The 21,049-nt window shown below is 65.5% G+C and overlaps 3 protein-coding genes across 3 annotated transcripts; 1 reads left to right on the forward strand and 2 right to left on the reverse strand.

The window, feature by feature from the left end:
* Window positions 1–230: 230 nt before the first annotated feature.
* On the reverse strand, window positions 231–13,493 carry STRN4 (striatin 4; the record flags this gene model as incomplete). Its single annotated transcript, XM_082496783.1, has 16 exons — window positions 231–2,039; window positions 3,772–3,858; window positions 3,969–4,067; window positions 4,161–4,301; window positions 4,389–4,559; window positions 4,786–4,907; window positions 5,010–5,320; window positions 7,984–8,099; window positions 8,190–8,291; window positions 8,410–8,548; window positions 9,655–9,805; window positions 10,491–10,658; window positions 10,754–10,832; window positions 10,933–11,006; window positions 11,153–11,256; window positions 13,281–13,493. 16 exons carry the CDS (start codon window positions 13,491–13,493, stop codon window positions 1,870–1,872), a joined length of 2,247 nt encoding a protein of 748 aa, XP_082352909.1. The 3' UTR covers window positions 231–1,869.
* A 2,396-nt stretch (window positions 13,494–15,889) lies between these two features.
* FKRP (fukutin related protein) lies at window positions 15,890–17,474 on the forward strand. The gene has a single exon (XM_082496751.1). The coding sequence runs from the start codon at window positions 15,969–15,971 to the stop codon at window positions 17,421–17,423; it is 1,455 nt and encodes a 484-aa protein (XP_082352877.1). The 5' UTR covers window positions 15,890–15,968; the 3' UTR covers window positions 17,424–17,474.
* A 1,204-nt stretch (window positions 17,475–18,678) lies between these two features.
* AP2S1 (adaptor related protein complex 2 subunit sigma 1) lies at window positions 18,679–20,830 on the reverse strand. The gene is made up of 5 exons (XM_082496782.1): window positions 20,793–20,830; window positions 19,624–19,773; window positions 19,260–19,373; window positions 19,072–19,131; window positions 18,679–18,964 (listed from the first exon to the last, which is right to left on the reverse strand). Exons 1-5 carry the CDS (start codon window positions 20,793–20,795, stop codon window positions 18,863–18,865), a joined length of 429 nt encoding a protein of 142 aa, XP_082352908.1. The 5' UTR covers window positions 20,796–20,830; the 3' UTR covers window positions 18,679–18,862.
* Between the last annotated feature and the right edge of the window lie 219 nt (window positions 20,831–21,049).

Consider the following 21,049-nt stretch of genomic DNA (forward strand, 5'->3'; position numbering starts at 1 on the left):
GGGGGGGGGGCAGTTAAGGGGGGGGGGGGGCTCGGACTATCACACAGTGATAAGACGGCGGTGATGAGCCCCCGGGGGGGGGCAAAAGGGGCGGGGGGGGGGGGGGGGCGGCATCACAGCTGTACAAATATACAACGGGGGGGGGGGTAGTGTTGAGGGGGGGCCCCCCCCGGGGGGGGGGCTTCAGGCTGGAATTGCCCCTGGGAGGGGTGTAGTGCCCCCCCCCCCCCCCCCCCCCAGAGGATGGGCACCCCCTTTCCCCCCGGGGGGGTATATGGAGCCCCCAGTCTGCCCCGGGGGGGTCTGTAAGGTCCATAATTGCCCCTTGAGGGGGGGGGCATGGGGGGGGGGGTGATAAGGCCCATAATTGCCCCCGGGGGGTATGTAGTGTCTCCCCCAGGGGATAGATTGAGCCGGTAACTGCCCCGGGGGGGGGCACAGAGCCCTTAATTACCCCTGGGGGTATGGAGAGGCCCCCCAGGGACGAGACGAGGCCCACAGCTGCCCCGGGGGAGGGGGGGGGGGGGCACATAGAGGCTTTAACTGCCCCTAGGGGGGGTATATAGGGCTCATAACTGCCCCCAGGGGTGTATATAGAGCCCATAAGTGCCCCCCGGGGGGGTACTCAGAGCCCATAACTGCCCCTGGGGGCATATATGGAACCCATAACTGCCCTGGGGGGTACGGAGAGCCTGTAACTACCCCCGTGGGGGTATATAGGGCCCATAACTGCCCCTGGGGGTGTATATAGAGACCATAATTGCCCCAGGGGGGTACACAGAGCCCATAAGTACCCCCGGGGGAGGTCTATAGGGCCCATAAGTACCCCCCGGCGTCGATGGAGCCTGTAAGTACCCTCAGAGGGGGCACACAGAGCCCATAATTGCCCCGGGGGGAGTACACAGAGCCCATAAGTACCCCCGGAGGAGGTCTATAGGGCCCATAAGTACCCCCCGGGGTTGATGGAGCCTGTAAGTACTACTTATAGAGCCCGTAATTGCCCCAGGGGGGTTATATAGAGCCCATAATTGCCCTGGGGGGTATATAGAGCCCATAAGTGCCCCGGGGGGGTATATAGAGCCCATAATTGCCCCGGGGGGTACACAGAGCCCATAAGTGCCCCCCGGGGAGGTCTATAGAGCCCATAAGTACCCCCCAGGGTTGATGGAGCCTGTAAGTACTACTTATAGAGCCTGTAATTGCCCCAGGGGGGTTATATAGAGCCCATAATTGCCCCGGGGGGTATATAGAGCCCATAAGTGCCCCCGGGGGAGGTCTATAGGGCCCATAAGTACCCCCCGGGGTTGATGGAGCCTGTAAGTACTACTTACAGAGCCCGTAATTGCCCCAGGGGGGTTATATAGAGCCCATAATTGCCCCGGGGGGGTATATAGAGCCCATAAGTGCCCCAGGGGGGTATATAGAGCCCATAATTGCCCCGGGGGGTACACAGAGCCCATAAGTACCCCCGGGGGAGGTCTATAGGGCCCATAAGTACCCCCCGGCGTCGATGGAGCCTGTAAGTACCCTCAGAGGGGGCACACAGAGCCCATAATTGCCCCGGGGGGGTATATAGAGCCCATAATTGCCCCGGGGGGTATATAGAGCCCATAAGTGCCCCCAGAGGGGTAGACGGAGCACGTCGGTGCCCCCCTGCGTGTCCCCCCCGCCCCGCGCCGGGTTCCCCGGGGCAGTTTTTGGGTGGGGGTGTCCCCAAGGAGAAGGTGGGAGACGGCCCCGGGAGGTGTCATGAGCTGCGGGGAGGCGCCGGGCTCAGCTCCTCGGCCGGGGAAGGTGACGAATCCCCTTTTTTGTCACGGCAGGTGTGTCGCGCGCGTTCCCCCGGTCCCCTCCCCGCCGCCAACGGTGTCACACGAAGACCTTGGCGAGAGCGTCGGCGCCGGCGCTGGCGCTGAGGGCGCGGGTGGGGTGGAAGGCGACGGCGTGGACGGCCTCCTCGTGCTTCTTGCGGTGCGCCGTCAGCTCCTGCACGCAGGTCTTGTGCGCCAAGTGCCAGAGGCGCAGGGAGCAGTCGTGACCTGCCAGGACGAGGTCCCCCGTGTCACCTCCTCCCCCCGTCAGGGTGGGGACGGAGGGGGGGGGACGGGGACGGACAGGCACGGAGAGGGTGGGGGGGAGCGCTGAGACCCGGCGCTCTCGTTGCACGGATGAGCGGTGGGATGGTACGGGAGGGAGGAGGGGGAGGGGGTTGGGGACAGGGACACGGGGACAGGGACAGGGTTTAGGGACAGGGGTGGGGATGAGGACATAGTTGGGGACAGGGACAGGGTTGGGGACAGGGACACAGGGACAGGTTGGGGACAGGGACATGGACAGGGGGACAGGTTGGGGACATGGACAGGGACAGGGGGACAGGTTGGGGACATGGACAGGGACGGGGACAGGGACATGGGGACAGGGACACAGTGACAAGGTTGGGGACATGGTTGGGGACAGGGACATGATTGCAGACAGGGACACGGGGACAAGGACAGGGGTGGAGACAGGGACACGGGGACAGGGACAGGGGTGGAGACAGGGACACGATTGCAGACAGGGACACGGGGACAGGGTTGGGGACAAGGACACGGTTGGGGACAGGGGCACGGGGACAGGGCTGGGGACGGGGACAGGGGCACGGTTTGGGGACAGGGACACGGGGACAGAGACACGGGGACAGGGACAGGGTTGGGGATGAGGACATAGTTAGGGACAGGGACAGGGTTGGGGACAGGGACATGGGTTGGGGATGAGGACAGGGTTGGGGATGAGGACATAGTTAGGGACAGGGACAGGGTTGGGGACAGGGACAGGGTTGGGGATGAGGACAGGGTTGGGGATGAGGACAGGGTTGGGGATGAGGACATAGTTAGGGACAGGGACAGGGTTGGGGACAGGGACATGGGGACAGGGACACAGTGACAAGGTTGGGGACATGGTTGGGGACATGGTTGGGGACAGGGACATGATTGCAGACAGGGACATGGGGACAAGGACAGGGGTGGGGACAGGAACACGGGGACAAGGACACGGTTGGGGACAGGGGTGGAGACAGGGACACGATTGCAGACAGGGACACGGGGACAGGGTTGGGGACAGGGGCATGGGGACGGGGACAGGGTTGGGGACAGGGGCACAGGGACAGGGACAGGGTTGGGGACAAGGACACGGTTGGGGACAGGGGCACGGGGACGGGGACATGGTAGGGGACAGGGACACGGGGACAGGGTTGGGGACAAGGGCACGGGGACAGGGACACGGGGACAGAGACACGGTAGGGGACAGGGACATGGTAGGGGACAGGGACACGGTAGGGGACAGGGACAGGGTTTGGGATGAGGACAATGTAGGGGACAGGGACCAGCTTGGGGACGGGGACATGGGGACAGGGACATGGGGACAGGGACATGGGGACAGGGACATGGGGACAGGGACGGGGACAGGGTTGGGGACAGGGACAGGGACGGGGACAGGGACAGGGACGGGGACAGGGACAGGGACAGGGACAGAGATACAGTTGGGACAGGGGTTGGGGACAGGGACATGGGGACAGGGACAGGGTTGGGGACAGAGATACAGTTGGGACAGGGGTTGGGGACAGGGACATGGGGACAGGGACAGGGTTGGGGACAGAGATACAGTTGGGACAGGGGTTGGGGACAGGGACATGGGGACAGGGACAGGGTTGGGGACAGAGATACAGTTGGGACAGGGGTTGGGGACAGGGACATGGGGACAGGGACATGGGGACAGGGACACGGGGACACTTACTGCCGGACATAAGGAAGACGCCGTTGGGGTCGACAGCCAGGCAGGTGACGGCATCCAAGTGGGCCACCATGGAGTGGACGACTTTACCTGGCGGTGGGGAAAAGAAGGTGACAAGAGGTGACAGGGATGTCCCCAACCCTCCCCCCTCCCTCTCCCGGCTTCGTTAGCGCTAACGAAGTCCCATTCCCGCTCCGAACCTGTCCGGTTGTCGAGGAAGCGGATGCTGCGGTCATCGCTGGCGGTGATGGTGAGGGGCTGCGAGGGGTGACTCACCACTTGGTTGACCTGACTGCCACCTGCGTGGGGACATCGGGTTTGTCCCCCTCCCCCCCTACACACACACACACACCACGAGCGGTGACAAAGGGGACACGTCACCGATCACTCACCGCCACCCGGTCGGACCTCGAGCGTCAAAAGGGGTCGCGCCGCCTCCACGTCGTAAAGCACTGCGGCGCCCGTCCGGAAAGCCGTCACGGCGTGGCCGGGTTGGGTGGCCGAGAAGGTGACGGAAGTGGGGACGCCATACTCTGTAGGAAAGAAGGGACAGAGAAGGTGACAAGGGGGATGGCGGGGACGTCCCCGAAGCCGAGGGGACACCCTCCTGCCCGGCTCACCGCTCTGAGCGTCGTAGGTGCTGAGGCAGGCGCCGTCCTCGCGTCGCGGGTCCCAAATGCGGACGGTGCCGTCGGCGGAGCAGGAGGCCAAGCGGTCACCGGCGGGGTTGAAGGCCAGGCCCCAAACGGCGTCCCCGTGTCCCTCCAGGACACCGCTGAGCACCCCGGGGTCTGGGGACACCGGGAAATGTCACCTCGGGGTGGGGACAGCGCGGCCGGAGGGGTGGTATGGCAGCAAGAGGGGGTGGCACGGCAGCAAAGGGGGTGGCACGGCAGCAGAGGGGGACGCCGCGGCGATGCCGCCACCGAAAGGGGTGACGCCGCGGGGTTGGGGACCAGCGGGTGCGGATGTCACCTGCGTCACCCCCTGTCCCATGTCTGGGAAGGGGACACCCACCGTAACCGTCGTAGGGATCCATGTCGAGGTCGGGCAGGCGCCAGCGGCGGATTCGGGCGTCCACGCCGGCGCTGCAGCACAGGGCGCTGTCGCGACCCATGGCGACGGCGAGCACGGGACCCCTGCGGGGACAGGGAGGAGGTGACAGGGTGTCCCCAGAGCCACCCGCTCCCCCCAGACTGGTCCACGGCCCCGAACGCAGCGCCGCTGTCCCCGTCCTTCACCTGTGCCCGCGGAAAGCGTACACCGGTTCCACGTCCAACGCCGCGTTCCTGGAAAGGGGACAAAAACGGGAGTGACGACGGTGCGGAGAGGATGTCCCTGTCCCTGCCACCGCTTTGTCACCCCCCAGCACCCACTTTTTGGGGGCAACGGGCTTCTGGAGGTTCCAGAGTTTGAGGGTGCCGTCCTCGGAGGCGGTGACGAGGGCGGCCTCGGCGGGGTGGAATGCCAGACCCCGCACGGCGTCGTAGTGGCTGCGGAGGGTGAATTTGGGGCTCCACGTCTTCTTCAGGGCGTCCCGTCCCTCCGGGAGCTGCGGGGACACATGGGGACGCGGTGGCAAGGGACAGGGGTCAAGGGATGGTGGCATCTCGCAGGCCCGGTTTGGGGCTGGTGGCAGGCGGCTTTCGGTGGTCAGGGTGGGAGGAGAGGATGGAGGGGACCAAAGGGACGTGATGGGGACCGGGGGGACGTTCATGGGGGGTCGGGGACATGATGGGGACTGTGGAGCTCAGGGGACACTCAGGGCAGGTTTGGGGACACCAGGGGGACAGTGGAGCACAGGGGACGCTCACAGCCACATCTGGGGACAACAAAGCCAAGGCAACACTCAGGGCAGGTTTGGGGAGACCATGGGGACAGCAGAGCACAGGGGACACCCAGGGGACGTTTGGGGACACCATGGGGGCAGCAGAGCACAGGGGACCCTCACAGCCACATCTGGGGACAATATGGGGACAATGGAGTACCGGGGACCCTCACAGCCACATCTGGGGACAACAGAGCCCAGGGGACACTCAGGGCAGGTTTGGGGACACCATGGGCACAGCAGAGCACAGGGGACCCTCACAGCCACATTTGGGGACACCACAGGGACAGCGGAGCACAGGGGACCCTCACAGCCACATTTGGGGACACCATGGGGACAGCAGAGCATGGGGACCCTCACAGCCACATTTGGGGACACCATGGGGACAGCAGAACACAGGGGACCCTCACAGCCACACCTGGGGACAATATGGGGACAGCGGAGCACAGGGGACCCTCACAGCCACACTTGGGGACACCAGGGGGACAGCGGAGCACAGGGGACCCTCACAGCCACACTTGGGGACACCAGGGGGACAGTGGAGCACAGGGGACCCTCACAGCCACATTTGGGGACACCAGGGGGACAGCAGAGCACAGGGGACCCTCACAGCCACATTTGGGGACACCAGGGGGACAGCGGAGCACAGGGGACTCTCACAGCCACATTTGGGGACACCACAGGGACAGCGGAGCACAGGGGACCCTCACAGCCACATCTGGGGACACCAGGGGGACAGTGGAGCACAGGGGACCCTCACAGCCACATTTGGGGACACCACGGGGACAGGGGACCCTCACAGCCACACTTGGGGACACTATGGGGACAGTGGAGCACTGGGGTTGCTCACAGCCACATCTGGGGACACGAGGGGGACAGCAGAGCACAGGGGACCCTCACAGCCACATCTGGGGACAATATGGGGACAACGGAGCACCAGGGACCCTCACAGCCACATTTGGGGACAACAGAGCCCAGGGGACACTCAGGGCAGGTTTGGGGACACCATGGGGACAGCAGAACACAGGGGACCCTCACAGCCACACCTGGGGACAATATGGGGACAGCGGAGCACAGGGGACCCTCACAGCCACACTTGGGGACACCAGGGGGACAGTGGAGCACAGGGGACCCTCACAGAAACATTTGGGGACACCAGGGGGACAGTGGAGCACAGGGGACCCTCACAGAAACATTTGGGGACACCAGGGGGACAGTGGAGCACAGGGGACCCTCACAGCCACATTTGGGGACACCAGGGGGACAGCGGAGCACAGGGGACCCTCACAGCCACATTTGGGGACACCAGGGGGACAGCGGAGCACAGGGGACCCTCACAGCCACATTTGGGGACACCAGGGGGACAGCGGAGCACAGGGGACCCTCACAGCCACACTTGGGGACACTATGGGAACAGTGGAGCACAGGGGATGCTCACAGCCACATTTGGGGACACCACGGGGACAGTGGAGCACAGGGGATGCTCACAGCCACATTTGGGGACACCACGGGGACAGTGGAGCACAGGGGATGCTCACAGCCACATTTGGGGACAATATGGGGACAGCGGAGCACAGGGGACCCTCACAGCCACATTTGGGGACACTATGGGGACAGCGGAGCACAGGGGACCCTCACAGCCACATTTGGGGACAATATGGGGACAGTGGAGCACAGGGGACCCTCACAGCCACATTTGGGGACAGCAAAGCCCAGGGGACACTCAGGGCAGGTTTGGGGACACCATGGGGACAGCAGAGCACAGGGGACCCTCACAGCCACATCTGGGGACAATATGGGGACAACGGAGCACCGGGGACCCTCACAGCCACATTTGGGGACAACAGAGCCCAGGGAACACTCTGAGCAGGTTTGGGGACACCATGGGGACAGCGGAGCACAGGGGACACTCACAGCCACATTTGGGGACACCATGGGGACAGCGGAGCACAGGGGACCCTCACAGCCACATCTGGGGACAATATGGGGACAACGGAGCACCGGGGACCCTCACAGCCACATTTGGGGACAACAGAGCCCAGGGGACACTCAGGGCAGGTTTGGGGACACCATGGGGACAGCGGAGCACAGGGGACCCTCACAGCCACATTTGGGGACACCACGGGGACAGCGGAGCACAGGGGACCCTCAAAGCCACATTTGGGGACACCAGGGGGACAGCGGAGCACAGGGGACCCTCACAGCCACATCTGGGGACAACAGAGCCCAGGGGACACTCAGGGCAGGTTTGGGGACACCAGGGGGACAACAGAGCCCAGGGGAGGCTCAGGGCAGATTTGGGGACACCATGGGGACAGCGGAGCCCTGGGGACGCTCAGGGCAGATTTGGGGACACCAGGGGGACACGGGGAAGGGGGGTGACTCACGTCGCAGCTGAGCTCGTTGTCGTTGGTGACAGTCAGGTCGGCCAGGTCCCCCAGGCTGACGGCACCGCCGCCGATGCTGTCCATGATGAAGACGTCGGAGGAGATGCCCAGAGACCCTACGGAGGGGGGGACTTGCTGGGGGTGGCCCTGGGGGACGGGGACGTCCCCAGGGGACACAGGGACACCCCTCCCACCGGGGATTGTACCTTCGTGGGGCCGCGGTGGCCCCGCGGCGGTGGGTTTCGGTGGGAGCCCGTCCACATCCCGCAGGTCGGCCAGAATCCCCCGTAACCGGCCCCGGTGGCTCTCTGTGGGGACATGGTGGAGGGGGGGCGGTCAGGAGAGGTGGTGGCAAAGTTGAGGAGGGGACAGACGGACAGGGGGATCCCCCCAAATCCGTTGTTTTCCTCTCCGGTCCCGGCTCACCGAGCTCTCCGCCTTCCCCGGCGTGCCGACCGGCTCCGTTCTCCCCGGAGCCCAAGAAGTCGAATTCGTTGAGGGCGTCCTCCGAGTCTTCATCGTCATCTTCATCCTCCACCTCGGGCAGGAGGGGTTTGGGGGTGAGCTGAGGGGGGGGGGGGACGGGGGACGATGGACACAGGAAAGGGGGTCACGACCCGTTTTGGGGGGGACCCCCAAAACAATCAGGAGAGAAGACGGTGGGAACAGGGGGGACAGAGGCGGCTTCACGCAGCCTCTGGGGTTTGGGGGACCCCTCCTCAGGGTTTTGGGGACCCCCCCGGGGTTTGGGGGATTTCCCCCCCTCCCTCCCGCTGGTTTGAGGGATGGCCAGGCTTGGGGTCACCTTAGGTTTGGGGGACCCCCCCCTGAAGTTTGAGGGACACCCCTGAGGTACCAGATTTAGGGGACCACTCCCAAGTTTGGGAGATATCCCCCTCCCCAGGTTTGGGGGATGCCAAGTTTGGGGGGGGGCACCCCCGGTTTGGGGGATACCCTCTCAGGTTTGGGAGACTCCCCCAAGGTTTGGGGGACACCCCCCCCCAGGTTTGAGGGATACGAGACTGAAGGGACCACCCCAGGTTTGGGGGATGTCGAGGTTTAGGGGACCCCCAGGCTTGGGAGGGGGCACCCCAGCTTTGGGGGGGACCCTCTCAGTTTTAGGGGACACCCCCTAAAGTTTGGGGGACCCCTGGGTTTGGGGGAACCCCCCCAGCTTTGGGGGATACGAGACTGAAGGGACCACCCCAGGTTTGGGGGATGTCGAGGTTTAGGGGACCCCCAGGCTTGGAAGGGGACACCCCAGATTGGGGGGGGCCCTCTCAGTTTTAGGGGACACCCCCTAAAGTTTGGGGGACCCCTGGGTTTGGGGGAACCCCCCTAGCTTTGGGGGATACGAGACTGAAGGGACCACCCCAGGTTTGGGGGATGTCGAGGTTTAGGGGACCCCCAGGCTTGGGAGGGGACACCCCAGATTGGGGGGGGGCCCTCTCAGTTTTAGGGGACACCCCCCCCAAGGTTTGGGGGACCCCCCCCCCCCAGGTTTGAGGGATACCAGACTGAAGGGACCACCCCATGTCGGGGAATGTCGAGGTTTAGGGGACCCCCAGCTTTGGGGGACCCTCTCAGTTTTAGGGGACACCCCCCCAAAAGGTTTGGGGGACCTCTGGGTTTGGGGGAACCCCCCCCCCCAATTTTGGGGGAGCCGCTTGCCTTGACTCGCTGCTTCTTGTGCTGGGGCTGGGTGTGGGGGGGGAGGCTCTCGGCGTCCTCGTCTTCATCACTGTCCTCGTCCTCCGGTGGGAAGGGGACATTCTCCAGGCCCCCGCCGCCCCCCCGTTCCTCCGTCTCCTTCCCGGCATTCCTGCGGGCGGAAGTTGGGGCAGCAAACCCCAAAAAGCACCCCAAAACTACACCACCACCACCCCCCCCCCCGCCCCTCAAACTGGGGAGCACTGGGTGGGTGAGGAAAAACGTGATGGTGGCATCTGCGGGGGGGGGAGGTGGGGTGGGGGGGTGTCAACGGTCCCGTGTCCAGGTGGGACATCGGTGAGGAGTGGTGTCCCTCAGGGGGTCATACTGGGACCAGCGCCGTGCGGTGGGATGGAGGGCGCCCTCGGCCAGTTGGCACTGCGGGGGGGACACACGGGATGTCACCCAGAGGGACCAGGGAGAGGCTGGAGAACCTCATGAGGTTCAACCAGGCCAAGCGCGAGGTCCTACGTGTGGGTGACAGCGTCCCAAGGACAAATCCGGGCTGGCGTCCCCAAAACGGACCTCGGGGTGGGGTGGGGTGGGGGGTGAGAAACTCAACAGGACAAGGGGACATCTCAATGAGATATTGGGGACAAACTCTTCAGGAGGAGGGGGGTGGGATGGAGGTGGGCCGGAGAAGCTACGGGTGACCCCTTGGAGGACTTTCAATGTCACCTTTGGGGCACAGAGTGAGCCGGAAGGTGTCCCCTTGGCCGGGGGTGGGGGTGGCTTTTAAAAGATCCCTCCCCAACCCCCAAAATTTTTTTTTGGGGGGGGAGGTAGGGAGTTGTCACCTCTGGATCTGCTCTTCGATGCGTCGCACCAAAAGGGAATCGACGGGCGGAGGGCTACCGGGGGCCGGGGGGGCCGGTGGGGGGGCGCCAACCCGGCCCAGAAGCGAGCGGACGCGGCGTGACCTCATGTCCAGGATGGTGTCACTGTACCCCACTTCCTCCAGGTACCTGCCGAGGGGGGACGGGGGACATGGGGACAAACAGGGGGTGCTCAGCGCACCCCAAACCTCCCCCCCCCCCCCCCCCAAACCCCCCCAACTCACTGCCGCAGCAGCTGCCGTCCCTCCTTCCAGGCCAGCGGGCCACCCTCCAGCGTTGTCACCTCCGCGGGGCCGTTGGACACTGCCAGGGGACACACACACGGGGGGGGGGTGTGTCAGGCACCCCACTCCCCCACCCCAATGTCACCCCCACACCCCCCCGAGGGACGGGTGACACTCACCCGGTTCCGTCCCCTCCGCTTTCTTCTCCCCCGGCGTCAACTCGGTGCCGAATTTCAGCTTGTGGTATTTAGACCTGGAGGTGACACCCCCAGAGGTGACAGCGGCCCCTCAAAATGATTGGGGGGGGGGAATGTGTCAGTGGTGTCCCGTCCGTCTGTCTGTCCGTCCGTCCGTGTCCCCCCCCCCACAGTAGGACTGAATTTCGGGGGTGTCACTCACCTCTCCTGTTTGAGGGCGTATTCCAACATTTTGATGCGTCGCACCAGGTCCGTCTTGAGGTTCTCCTGCCCCTTGCGCTCGCCCTGCAGGAAGGCCACCTGCGCCTGCGGGGACACGGTGACAAAGGACAACCCCCCCCCCCCCCCCCCCAACCACTGCCACCCCCTCCAAAGAGCGCACACACACACGGGGACATCATGTTGTGGGGGGGACGGAGGGTTGGTGGCATGGGGACACGTGGCTGCAGGCACTGGGACAGGAGGTGGCAGCAGGGCTGGACCTGAGTGTGACATAGATGGCCTTGGGTGTGACATGGATGGCTTTGGGGCTTGGTGACAGCCCTCCGAGGGATACCAGTGGCCCCAGAGCTCCGTCCCAGCTCTTTGAGCGACACTGCTGGCCCCAGGAGTGGCACTGGTGGCCCCAGGAGGAGGGCCGCTACTCCCAGGCTCTGTGATGGCCCTGGCAGTGACACTGGTCGCCCCAGAACTTGGTGCAAGTCCAGCAAGGGACACTGGTGGCCCCAGAACTTGGTGACAGTCCCGTGAGGGACACTGATGGCCCCAGGATGGACACCAGTGGCCCCAGAGCTCGGTGCTAGTCTTACGAGGGACACTGGTGGCCCCAGGAACATTGCCACCAACCCTATTGGTGACAGCCCCAGGAGTGACACTGGTGGCCCCAAAGCTGGGTGCAAGTCCAGCAAGGGACACTAGTGGCCCCAGGAGGGACACTGGTGGCCCCAGAGCTTGGTGCTAGTCTTGGGAGGGACACCAGTAGCCCCAGGAGGGACACTGGTGGCCCCAGAGCTTGGTGACAGTCCTGCGAGGGACACTGGTGGCCCCAGGAGCAGGGCCACTACTCCCAGGCTCTGTGATGGCCCTGGCAGTGACACTGGTGGCGCCAGAGCTCAGTGCTAGTCCAGCAAGGGACACTAGTGGCCTCAGGAGGGACTCTGGTGGCCCCAGCAGTGATACTGGTGGCCCCAGAGCTTGGTGCTGGTCTTCGGAGGGACACCGGTGGCCCCAGAGCTCGGTTCTGGTCTTCGGAGGGACACTGGTGGCCCCAGAGCTCGGTGCTAGGCTTAGAAGGAACACTGGTGGCCCCAGCAGGGACAGCGGTGGCCCCAGGAGCAGTGTCACCAGCCGGGGGCTTGGTGACGGGGGGGGACGCAGCTGGTGCTCCCAGGTGGGGTGACCCCAACCCCGTTATTTGGCCCAGGGGTCCCCAATATCAGGGCTGGGGGTCCCCAATACCGGGCATCCCCAGTACTGGGGCTGGGGGTCCTGGGGGGCTCCTGGCTCCCCAATACCAGAACCGGGGGTCCCCAGTACCGGGGGATCACCGCTACCGAGGCTGTGGGGTCCCGAGCCTGGGGATCCCCAATATCAGGGCTGGGGGTCCCCAATACCGGGGGTTCCCCAGTACCAGGGGTTCCCCAGTACTGAGGCTGGGGGTCCTGGGGGGCTCCTGGCTCCCCAATACCGGAGCCGGCGGTCCCCAGTACCGGGGGCTCACCGCTACCGAGGCTGCGGGGTCCCGAGCCTGGGGATCCCCAATATCAGGGCTGGGGGTCCCCAATATCAGGGGTTCCCCAGTACCGGGGGTTCCCCAGTACTGTGGCTGCGGGTCCTGGGGGGCTCCTGGCTCCCCAATACCGGAGCTGGCGGTCCCCAGTACCGGGGGCTCACCGCTACCGAGGCTGTGGGGTCCCGAGCCTGGGGATCCCCAATATCAGGGCTGGGGGTCCCCAATACCGGGGGTTCCCCAGTACCGGGGGTCCTGGGGGGGTCCTGGCTCCCCAATACCGGAGCCGGCGGTCCCCAGTACCGGGGGCTCACCACTACCGAGGCTGTGGGGTCCCGAGCCTGGGGATCCCCGATAGCGGAGCCGGGGGTTCCCGGTCCCGGCCGCGGCTCCCCCGCCCCGGTTCCGCCGGTGCCCGCCCCCCGCTCCCGCCGCCCGGCGGCCATTTCCTCCCAAGATGGCGGCGGCGGCGGCGGCCCCGGTAACCCCCGGCAGGGCCCAGCGGGGCGGAGGGAGGGTTATGTGGGTGTGTGTGTGAGGAGGAGGAAGGGGGGGGTCACCGGAGGGGTGGGGGGGGGTGTCCCGGGAGCGGCGGCGGTACCTGGAGCTCGGCCCGCTCCGCCTCCCAGCGCCCCTTCTCGGCCTCGAAGCGCGCCCACTCGTGCTGGATGAAGTGTAGGATGCCGGGCAGGCTCAGCCCGCCGCGGCCCGCCGGTTCGGGGCTCGGACCGGGACTGGGCCCGGGGGGAACCCCGGTGGGGGGCGGCTGGGCCCGAGCCGCCGCCGCCGCCGCCGCCGCCCGCTCCGCCGCCATCACGGCTGCCACAAAGGGAGCCGTGGGGTCGGCGGCGTCGCCGCTTCCTGCCAAAAAGGGAGCCGGAAGCGGGGGGGCGGGGCTGGGCCGCCGTTGCCACGGCAACGGCGCCCGCGGGCGGGCGGGCGGGGTATGGGGGCTATAGGGGACGGGGGGACACTGGGTGAGGGGATATGGGGGGTATAGGGGCTATAGGGGACGGGGTGGGGGGTATAGGGGCTATAGGGGATGGGGGACACTGGGTGAGGGGATATGGGGGGTATAGGGGCTATAGGGGACGGGGTGGGGGGTATAGGGGCTATAGGGGATGGGGGACACTGGGTGAGGGGGTATGGGGGGTATAGGGGCTATAGGGGACGGGGTAGGGGGGTATAGGGGCTATAGGGGATGGGGGGACACTGGGTGAGTGGGTATGGGGGGTATAGGGGCTATAGGGGACGGGGTGGGGGGTATAGGGGCTATAGGGGATGGGGGACACTGGGTGAGGGGATATGGGGGGTATAGGGGCTATAGGGGACGGGGTGGGGGGTATAGGGGCTATAGGGGATGGGGGACACTGGGTGAGTGGGTATGGGGGGTATAGGGGCTATAGGGGACGGGGTGGGGGGTATAGGGGCTATAGGGGATGGGGGACACTGGGTGAGTGGGTATGGGGGGTATAGGGGCTATAGGGGACGGGGTGGGGGGTATAGGGGCTATAGGGGATGGGGGACACTGGGTGAGGGGGTATGGGGGGTATAGGGGCTATAGGGGACGGGGTGGGGGGTATAGGGGCTATAGGGGATGGGGGACACTGGGTGAGGGGATATGGGGGGTATAGGGGCTATAGGGGACGGGGTGGGGGGTATAGGGGCTATAGGGGATGGGGGACACTGGGTGAGTGGGTATGGGGGGTATAGGGGCTATAGGGGACGGGGTAGGGGCATATAGGGACTATAGGGGACAGGGGGACACGGGGCTATAGGAAATGGTGGTAGGGGATATAGGGGCTATAGGGGATGGGGGTAGGGGGTATAGGGGCTATAGGGGATGGGGGGTATAGGGGATGGGGTAGCGGGGTGTAGGGGGGTATAGGGGCTATAGGGGACAGGGGGACACGGGGTGGGGGGGTATAGGGTCTATAGGGGATGTGGGCTATAGGGGATGGGGGTAGGGGGGTATAGGGGCTATAGGGGATGGGGTAGTGGGGTGTAGGGGGCTATAGGGGACAGGGAGACACGGGGTGGGGGGTATGGGGTGTAGGGGGTATAGGGGCTATAGGGGACAGGGAGAAACAGGGTGGGGGGTATGGGGGGTATAGGGGATGGGGGCTATAGGGTAGGGGGGTACAGGGGCTATAGGGGACAGGGGGGACACGGGGTGGGGGGGGATGGGAGGTATAGGGCCTATAGGGGACAGAGGGACACGGGAGGGTATGGGGGGTATAGGGGCATAGGGGATGGGGGCTATAGGGGACGTGCGTAGGGGGTATAGGGGCTACAGGGGAAGGGGGGACACAGGGTGGGGGTATGGGGGGTACAGGGGATATAGGGGGTATAGGGGCTATAGGGGACAGGGGACACGGGGTGGGGGGGGTATGGCAGGTATAGGGGATGAGGGTATAGGGGATGGGGGGACATGGGGTGGGGGGGTATGGGGGTATAGGGGCTATAGGGGATGGGGGGGACACAGGGTGGGGGGGGTATGGGAGTATAGGGGCATAGGGGATGGGGGTATAGGAGCTATAGGGGACAGGGGGACCTATATAGGGGGTGCTCAGGGGGGGTGTTGCAGCACGTAGGGCCCTATACACTGATATATAGGCACGTATAGGCCCGGCAGCACTTTGGTGCACATATATAGGGGTATATAAGCACGTGGATGCGCGTAGAGGTGCACATATAGACCCACGTACACACATCTATAAGGGCAGGTGCATATATCCGGGCGTACGCGGGGCCACCCACGGCCCCTGTGGGTGTCTATAGGCACCCGTCCCCTCTGTAGGTGCAGCACCTATAGGTGCCCACAGCACCACGTGCCCAGCGATGCCTGCAGCCCTCCCCCCCCCCCAGCTCCCTATAGCGTTGCTATAGCAACTGGGGGATGGCGTTGCCACGGCAACACATCCTCCATCACTCTGGGCTCAGCTTGGGGGGGGGGGGGCATGTCCTGATGGGGGTTCATTAATGGCTCTCCCCATTAACGAGTCCCCTCGTTAATCGGTCCCTTTGGTAATGTGCCCCTTAGTTAACGCAATCCCTCATTAACGAGCCCCCCTCATTAACGAGCCCCTCTCATTAACGCCTCTTTCCCCCCCCCCCCCCGCCCCAGCGCCGCCGCCGAGCCCCTGCTGAGACCGCCCCGCTCATGACACGTGTGGCAGCACTGGTAGGACCCGGCTTGGGGGGGGAAAGAGGGCATCATTAATTAATTATCGAAGGGGGCTAATTAAGAGGGAGCCCCCCCCACCCCCACCCCCCCGCAAGCCCCGGCATGCGGGTGACGCCGTGCCAGGCCGCTTTGGCGGGAGCCATCGGCCTCAACCTCCTCCTCCTCTACTGCGCCTGGCGGGGACCGGGGGGGTCGCCGCCCTCCTGCCGCCCCCCCCGCGGCGTCCCCGGCGTCACCGTCCTCCTCCGGGACTTCGAAGACTTCGAGAACGATCTGGCGGGGACGGCGCGATCCTTCGCCTCTTTACCCGTCCCGGTGTTGGTGGTTGCCGAAACGGCGCCGTACCCACCGGTACCGTTACCGGCGGAGGTGGGTCTGCTCCCGTTGCGTCCCGCCGCCGACCGGCCCCCGCCGCTGGCGCATCCTGAGCTCCACGTCCGCACCCGCCACGTGGCGTTGGTCCCCGACGGCACCCGCGCCGTCCCCGGGCTGTTGGAACGTATGCGGGATGCGTTGGAAGAAGGCGCCGGTGACACCCGGTTGGTGGCGGCGCCGGTGGGATCGGTGCCGCTGCGGTGCCTGGAGCTGCGGTTGGAACCGCGGGAGTGGACGGCGCGGTACGGCACCGGCGCGCCGGGGGTTTGCCGGGCGGTGGAGGGGACAGCGGTGCTGCTGCTCCGCACCCGCGACCTCTTCGCTCTCCCTTTCCCTTTGGCGCGACCGGTGCCCACCGCCATCTTCGTCCAAGCGGCGTTCCGGGGTTGGGGGTTACGGGTGATGCCGGCGGCGTTCCCGGCGGCTCGCCGACCCCCAGTTTCCCCGCACGGTCAGTGGAAAGCCGAAAATCTGGCGGAAACCCGGCGGCGCCGGTTGATGCGTGATCTCGGCATCAAACTGGAGGTGTTGGCGGATGGGCGGGAACGCTGGTACGGCTGCGGCAAGGAGACGGCGCGGTGTTTCGGCACGGTGCACGCCCGCACCCCCCAGTACCTCCTCGCCGGGCGCTGGACCCCCCCGTGCTGCCTCCGGGCTCTACGGGAAACCGCCCGGCACGTAACCGCCGTGCTGGAGGCCGCCGGCGTGCGGTACTGGTTAGAAGGGGGGTCGTTACTGGGAGCCGCCCGCCTCGGGGACATCATCCCTTGGGATTACGACGTGGATTTGGGAATTTATCGGGAGGACGTGGGGAAGTGCCGGTGGTTGGCGGCGGCGGCGGCGGGGGAGCCGGTGGAGGACGCCGAGGGTTTCCTTTGGGAGAAGGCGACGGAGGGAGACTTTTACCGCGTCCACTACAGTCGGAGCAACCGGTTACACGTGGACCTGTGGCCGTTTTACCCCCGCGGGGGGGTGATGACCAAAGACACGTGGTTGGGGCACCCCCAGGACGTGGAGTTCCCCGAAAGTTTCCTCCGTCCCCGCGTGCCCATGCCCTTCGCCGGCTTCACCGCCATGGCGCCCAACAACGCCCGCGCCTTCCTCGAGCTGAAGTTCGGGCCGGGAGCCATCGAGAACCCCGAGTACCCCAACCCCGCCGTCAAGCGGCTGGGGCAGGATTGATGGGGGGGGTCCCACCCCCCCCTCCGGTGACAATAAACCCTCCTGTGACACCCCCGGAGCTGCTTTGTGCCAAAGCGTGTGTGTCCTCCCCCCCGTGTGACACCCACGGGGTTCCCTGGGGGTCCTTCTGTCACCTGGGCCACCCCCGGGGTCCCCAATCCATCCAGGGGGGGTCTCTCCGGGCCACCCCCTGGATCCCGCATCCACCCTGGGGGTCCTTCTGTCACCTGGGCCACTCCCAGGGTCCCCAATCCATCCAGGGGGGGTCTCTCCGGGCCACCCCTGGTGTCCCCCATCCACCCTGGGGGTCATTCTGTTACCTGGGGCACTCCCAGGGTCCCCAATCCATCCAGGGGGGGTCTCTCCGGGCCACCCCCGGTGTCCCCCATCCACTCTGGGGGTCCTTCTGCCACCTGGGCCACCCCCGGGGTCCCCAATCCATCCTGGGGGGGGGAGGTGTCGCTGTGGGCCACTCCTGGCCACCCTCAGGGTCCCCACTTAACCCCCGGGGTCCCCCATCCACCCCGGGGGTCCCTCTGTCACCCTACCTGTCCCCCACTACCCCGAGGGTCCCCAGGAGTTCCCAGTTAACCCCAAGGGTCCCCCATCCATCCTGGGGGGGGTCCCTCTGTCACCCTACCTGTCCCCAGCCACCCCGAGGGTCCCCAGGAGTTCCCAGTTAACCCCAGGGGTTCCCCAGCAATCCTGGGGTCCCCCTGACCCATGCCCTGGGGGGGGGGGTGTCCTTCTGTCACCCTACCTGTCCTTGGCCACCCTGGGGGTCCCCAGGAGTCCCCAGTTAACCCCAGGGGTGTCCCCCCCGACCCATTCCCGGGGGGTCCCTCTGCCACCCTACCTGTCCCCCACCACCCCCGGAGTCCCCAGGAGTTCCCAGTTAACCCCAGGGTTCTCCCAGCAATCCTGGGGGGGGGTGTCCCTCTGTCACCCTACCTATCCCCACCACCCTGGGGTGCCCCCCAGCCACTCCCAAAGTCCTCTGGGCCACCGCTGGAGCCCCCCCAGCCACCAGTGGGGTCTCCCGGCCACCCCAAATGTCCCCCCGGCCACCCCCCCCCTGCAGGGAGAGGGTCACAAACAGAAGTAGAGGAGCGGGAAGAGGGGACAGTGACCCCCGGCCCCACGCTGGCCCAGCCGAGCCCCCTACCCCACTGTGGGGGGGCCACCTTGTGCCTCCCCCCCCCAATTTTGTGCTGAAGCGGAGGCAGATCTCCCTCCCCCGCCGGGCGCGGGGGGCTCCGGCACATCACAGCCACCTTTATTCACAACACGATGAAGACGGGGGACAGGGAGGAAAGGGACACAAACGACACCAAGAGCCCCGCGCCACCCCCACCGGGGGGGGTGGGGGCTGAGGAAGAGGAGGGGGAGGAAGGCTGCGGGTTTTTTTTTTTTTTTGGAGGGGGGGGTTTGGTCCCGGTTCACTCCAACGACTGCAGCATCAGGAGCTGCTTAAGCACTTTGGTCTGGCTCGTCTCCCGGATCTCCCCGGCCAAGAACATCTCGTCCACCACCGTGTAGACCTGCGGCCGAGCCCCAGAGGCGTCAGGGGGGGGGTTTGGGGGGCTCCCCTAAAATCCCCCCTCCCCAGGGCAAGAGGAGACCCCCCCCCGGCTCCCCTTTTCCTCACCTTGTAGAAGTTGAAGACCAAATCGAGCTCGCAGACGTTGTGGAAATACTCATTGAGGACCTGGGGGAGGAACGGGCAGGATGCAGCCACGCGATAAGGAAGGAAAAGGAGAGGGAGAAGGTTCGTTAGCGCAGCCGCAGTAATTAAAAACGAGTGGGGGGGGGGGGAGGGGGGAAGGGTTATCTCACCTCCACGAAGTTGTGGATGGCTTCGAGGTAAGCCAGGTTGTTGTCGGTGACGTCCACACAGATGCAGAAGTAAAGCCCCGCGTAGCGCCGGTAGATGATCTTGAAGTTACGGAACTGGGAGGAAAGGAGGAGGGAAACATTAGGAAAAAAAAAAAAAATAAATAAAAAAAAAAAAGGGAACTGGGAGAAGCAGGATGCAGCTGAGCATGGCCACACGCTCTGGTAACCCACAGCGCTCAGGCTCGAGGCTGATCCTGGAGCTCCGGATTCACCTCCTGGATAGGGGAGGGAGGAAAACCAACCCAAAAGGGGAAGGGGGGAGGGCGGAATTTGGGGTGAAATTGGAGCGTTTGGGGGTTGTTACCTCCACAAAATTGGTGTGTTTGGCGTCACGGACGGTGACGACGGCATGGACCTCCTCGATCAGCTTCTGCTTTTCGTCATCGTCGAACTGCATGTACCACTTGGCCAGGCGGGTCTTGCCCGCCCGGTTCTGGATGAGGATGAAGCGGATCTGCACCGGGGAGGGGGGGGGAAATGGGGCGTCAGGGGGGCAAAACGGGGTGTCGGGGGAGCAAAATGGAGGGTTGAGGGGGCAAAATAGGGCGTCAGGGGGGCAAAATGGGGTATCACTCTCCCCCCATCCCCTTTCTTTGAGGGTATTTTGTGTCGTCCCCCCATAGGGACCCTGTAAAGGCCCCCAACTGCTCTGCCCCATGGGGCACTCTGCTGCCCCCCCCCCCCCCCCAAGCACCCCCTATAGGATCGCTATAATAGGGTACACTATGCCACCCCCCCACTGCCCCATCCCATAGGGCACCCCAACAGCCCTTCCCATAGGGACACTATAACGGGGTGACCTATAGGAGCCCCCCCAACCTGCCCCATCCCATGGGGGGGCTCCAATACCCCCCCCCCAAGCCACTCCCTATAGGGACACTATAACGGGGTGCCCTAAAGGAGCCCCCCCCAACCTGCCCCGTCCCATGGGGGGGCTCCAATACCCCCCCCAAGCCACTCCCTATAGGGACACTATAACGGGGTGCCCTAAAGGAGCCCCCCCCAACCTGCCCCGTCCCATGGGGGGGCTCCAATACCCCCCCCAAGCCACTCCCTATAGGGACACTATAACGGGGTGCCCTAAAGGAGCCCCCCCCAACCTGCCCCGTCCCATGGGGGGGCTCCAATACCCCCCCCAAGCCACTCCCTATAGGGACACTATAACGGGATGCCCTATAGGAGCCCCCCCCAACCTGCCCTGTCCCATGGGGGGGCTCCAATACGCCCCCCAGACCACTCCCTATAGAGACACTATAACGGGGTGACCTACGGACCCCCCCCGAGCTGCTCTGCCCCGAGGGGGGGGGCTGAAGGTGTCCCCCCCAAATCACTCCCTATAGGGACACTATAGGGGCCCACACTATGGACGCCCCCCCAGCCCGCGGGACACCCCAATACCCCCCTCCAAGGCCTCCCCACCAGGCCTCGACCCGTACCCCCCCTGCCCCCCCCCCCCCCCTTTCGGCTTCTCACCATGACGGTCCCGTTCCCCCCCCCGCCGCCGCCACAGCACCGCTCCGCCCCCTCCCACCCTCCTCCCGCCGGATATCCGGGCGCCGCGCGGGGCACGCCGGGATTCGTAGTTCCCGGTTGGCCGCGGGAGGCCTATCACGCTAGGGACTACAACTCCCAGCGGGCTTTGCGCGCGCGCAGAGCGCGCCGGGATACACTCCCTCCCGCTGCGCTCCCCCCCCGCCCAGCTGCGCATGCGCACTGCCACTCCGCTCTCC

This window comes from Vanellus vanellus (genome assembly GCF_965231255.1).
Source record: "Vanellus vanellus genome assembly, chromosome: 31".
NCBI classification, from domain to species: domain Eukaryota; kingdom Metazoa; phylum Chordata; class Aves; order Charadriiformes; family Charadriidae; genus Vanellus; species Vanellus vanellus.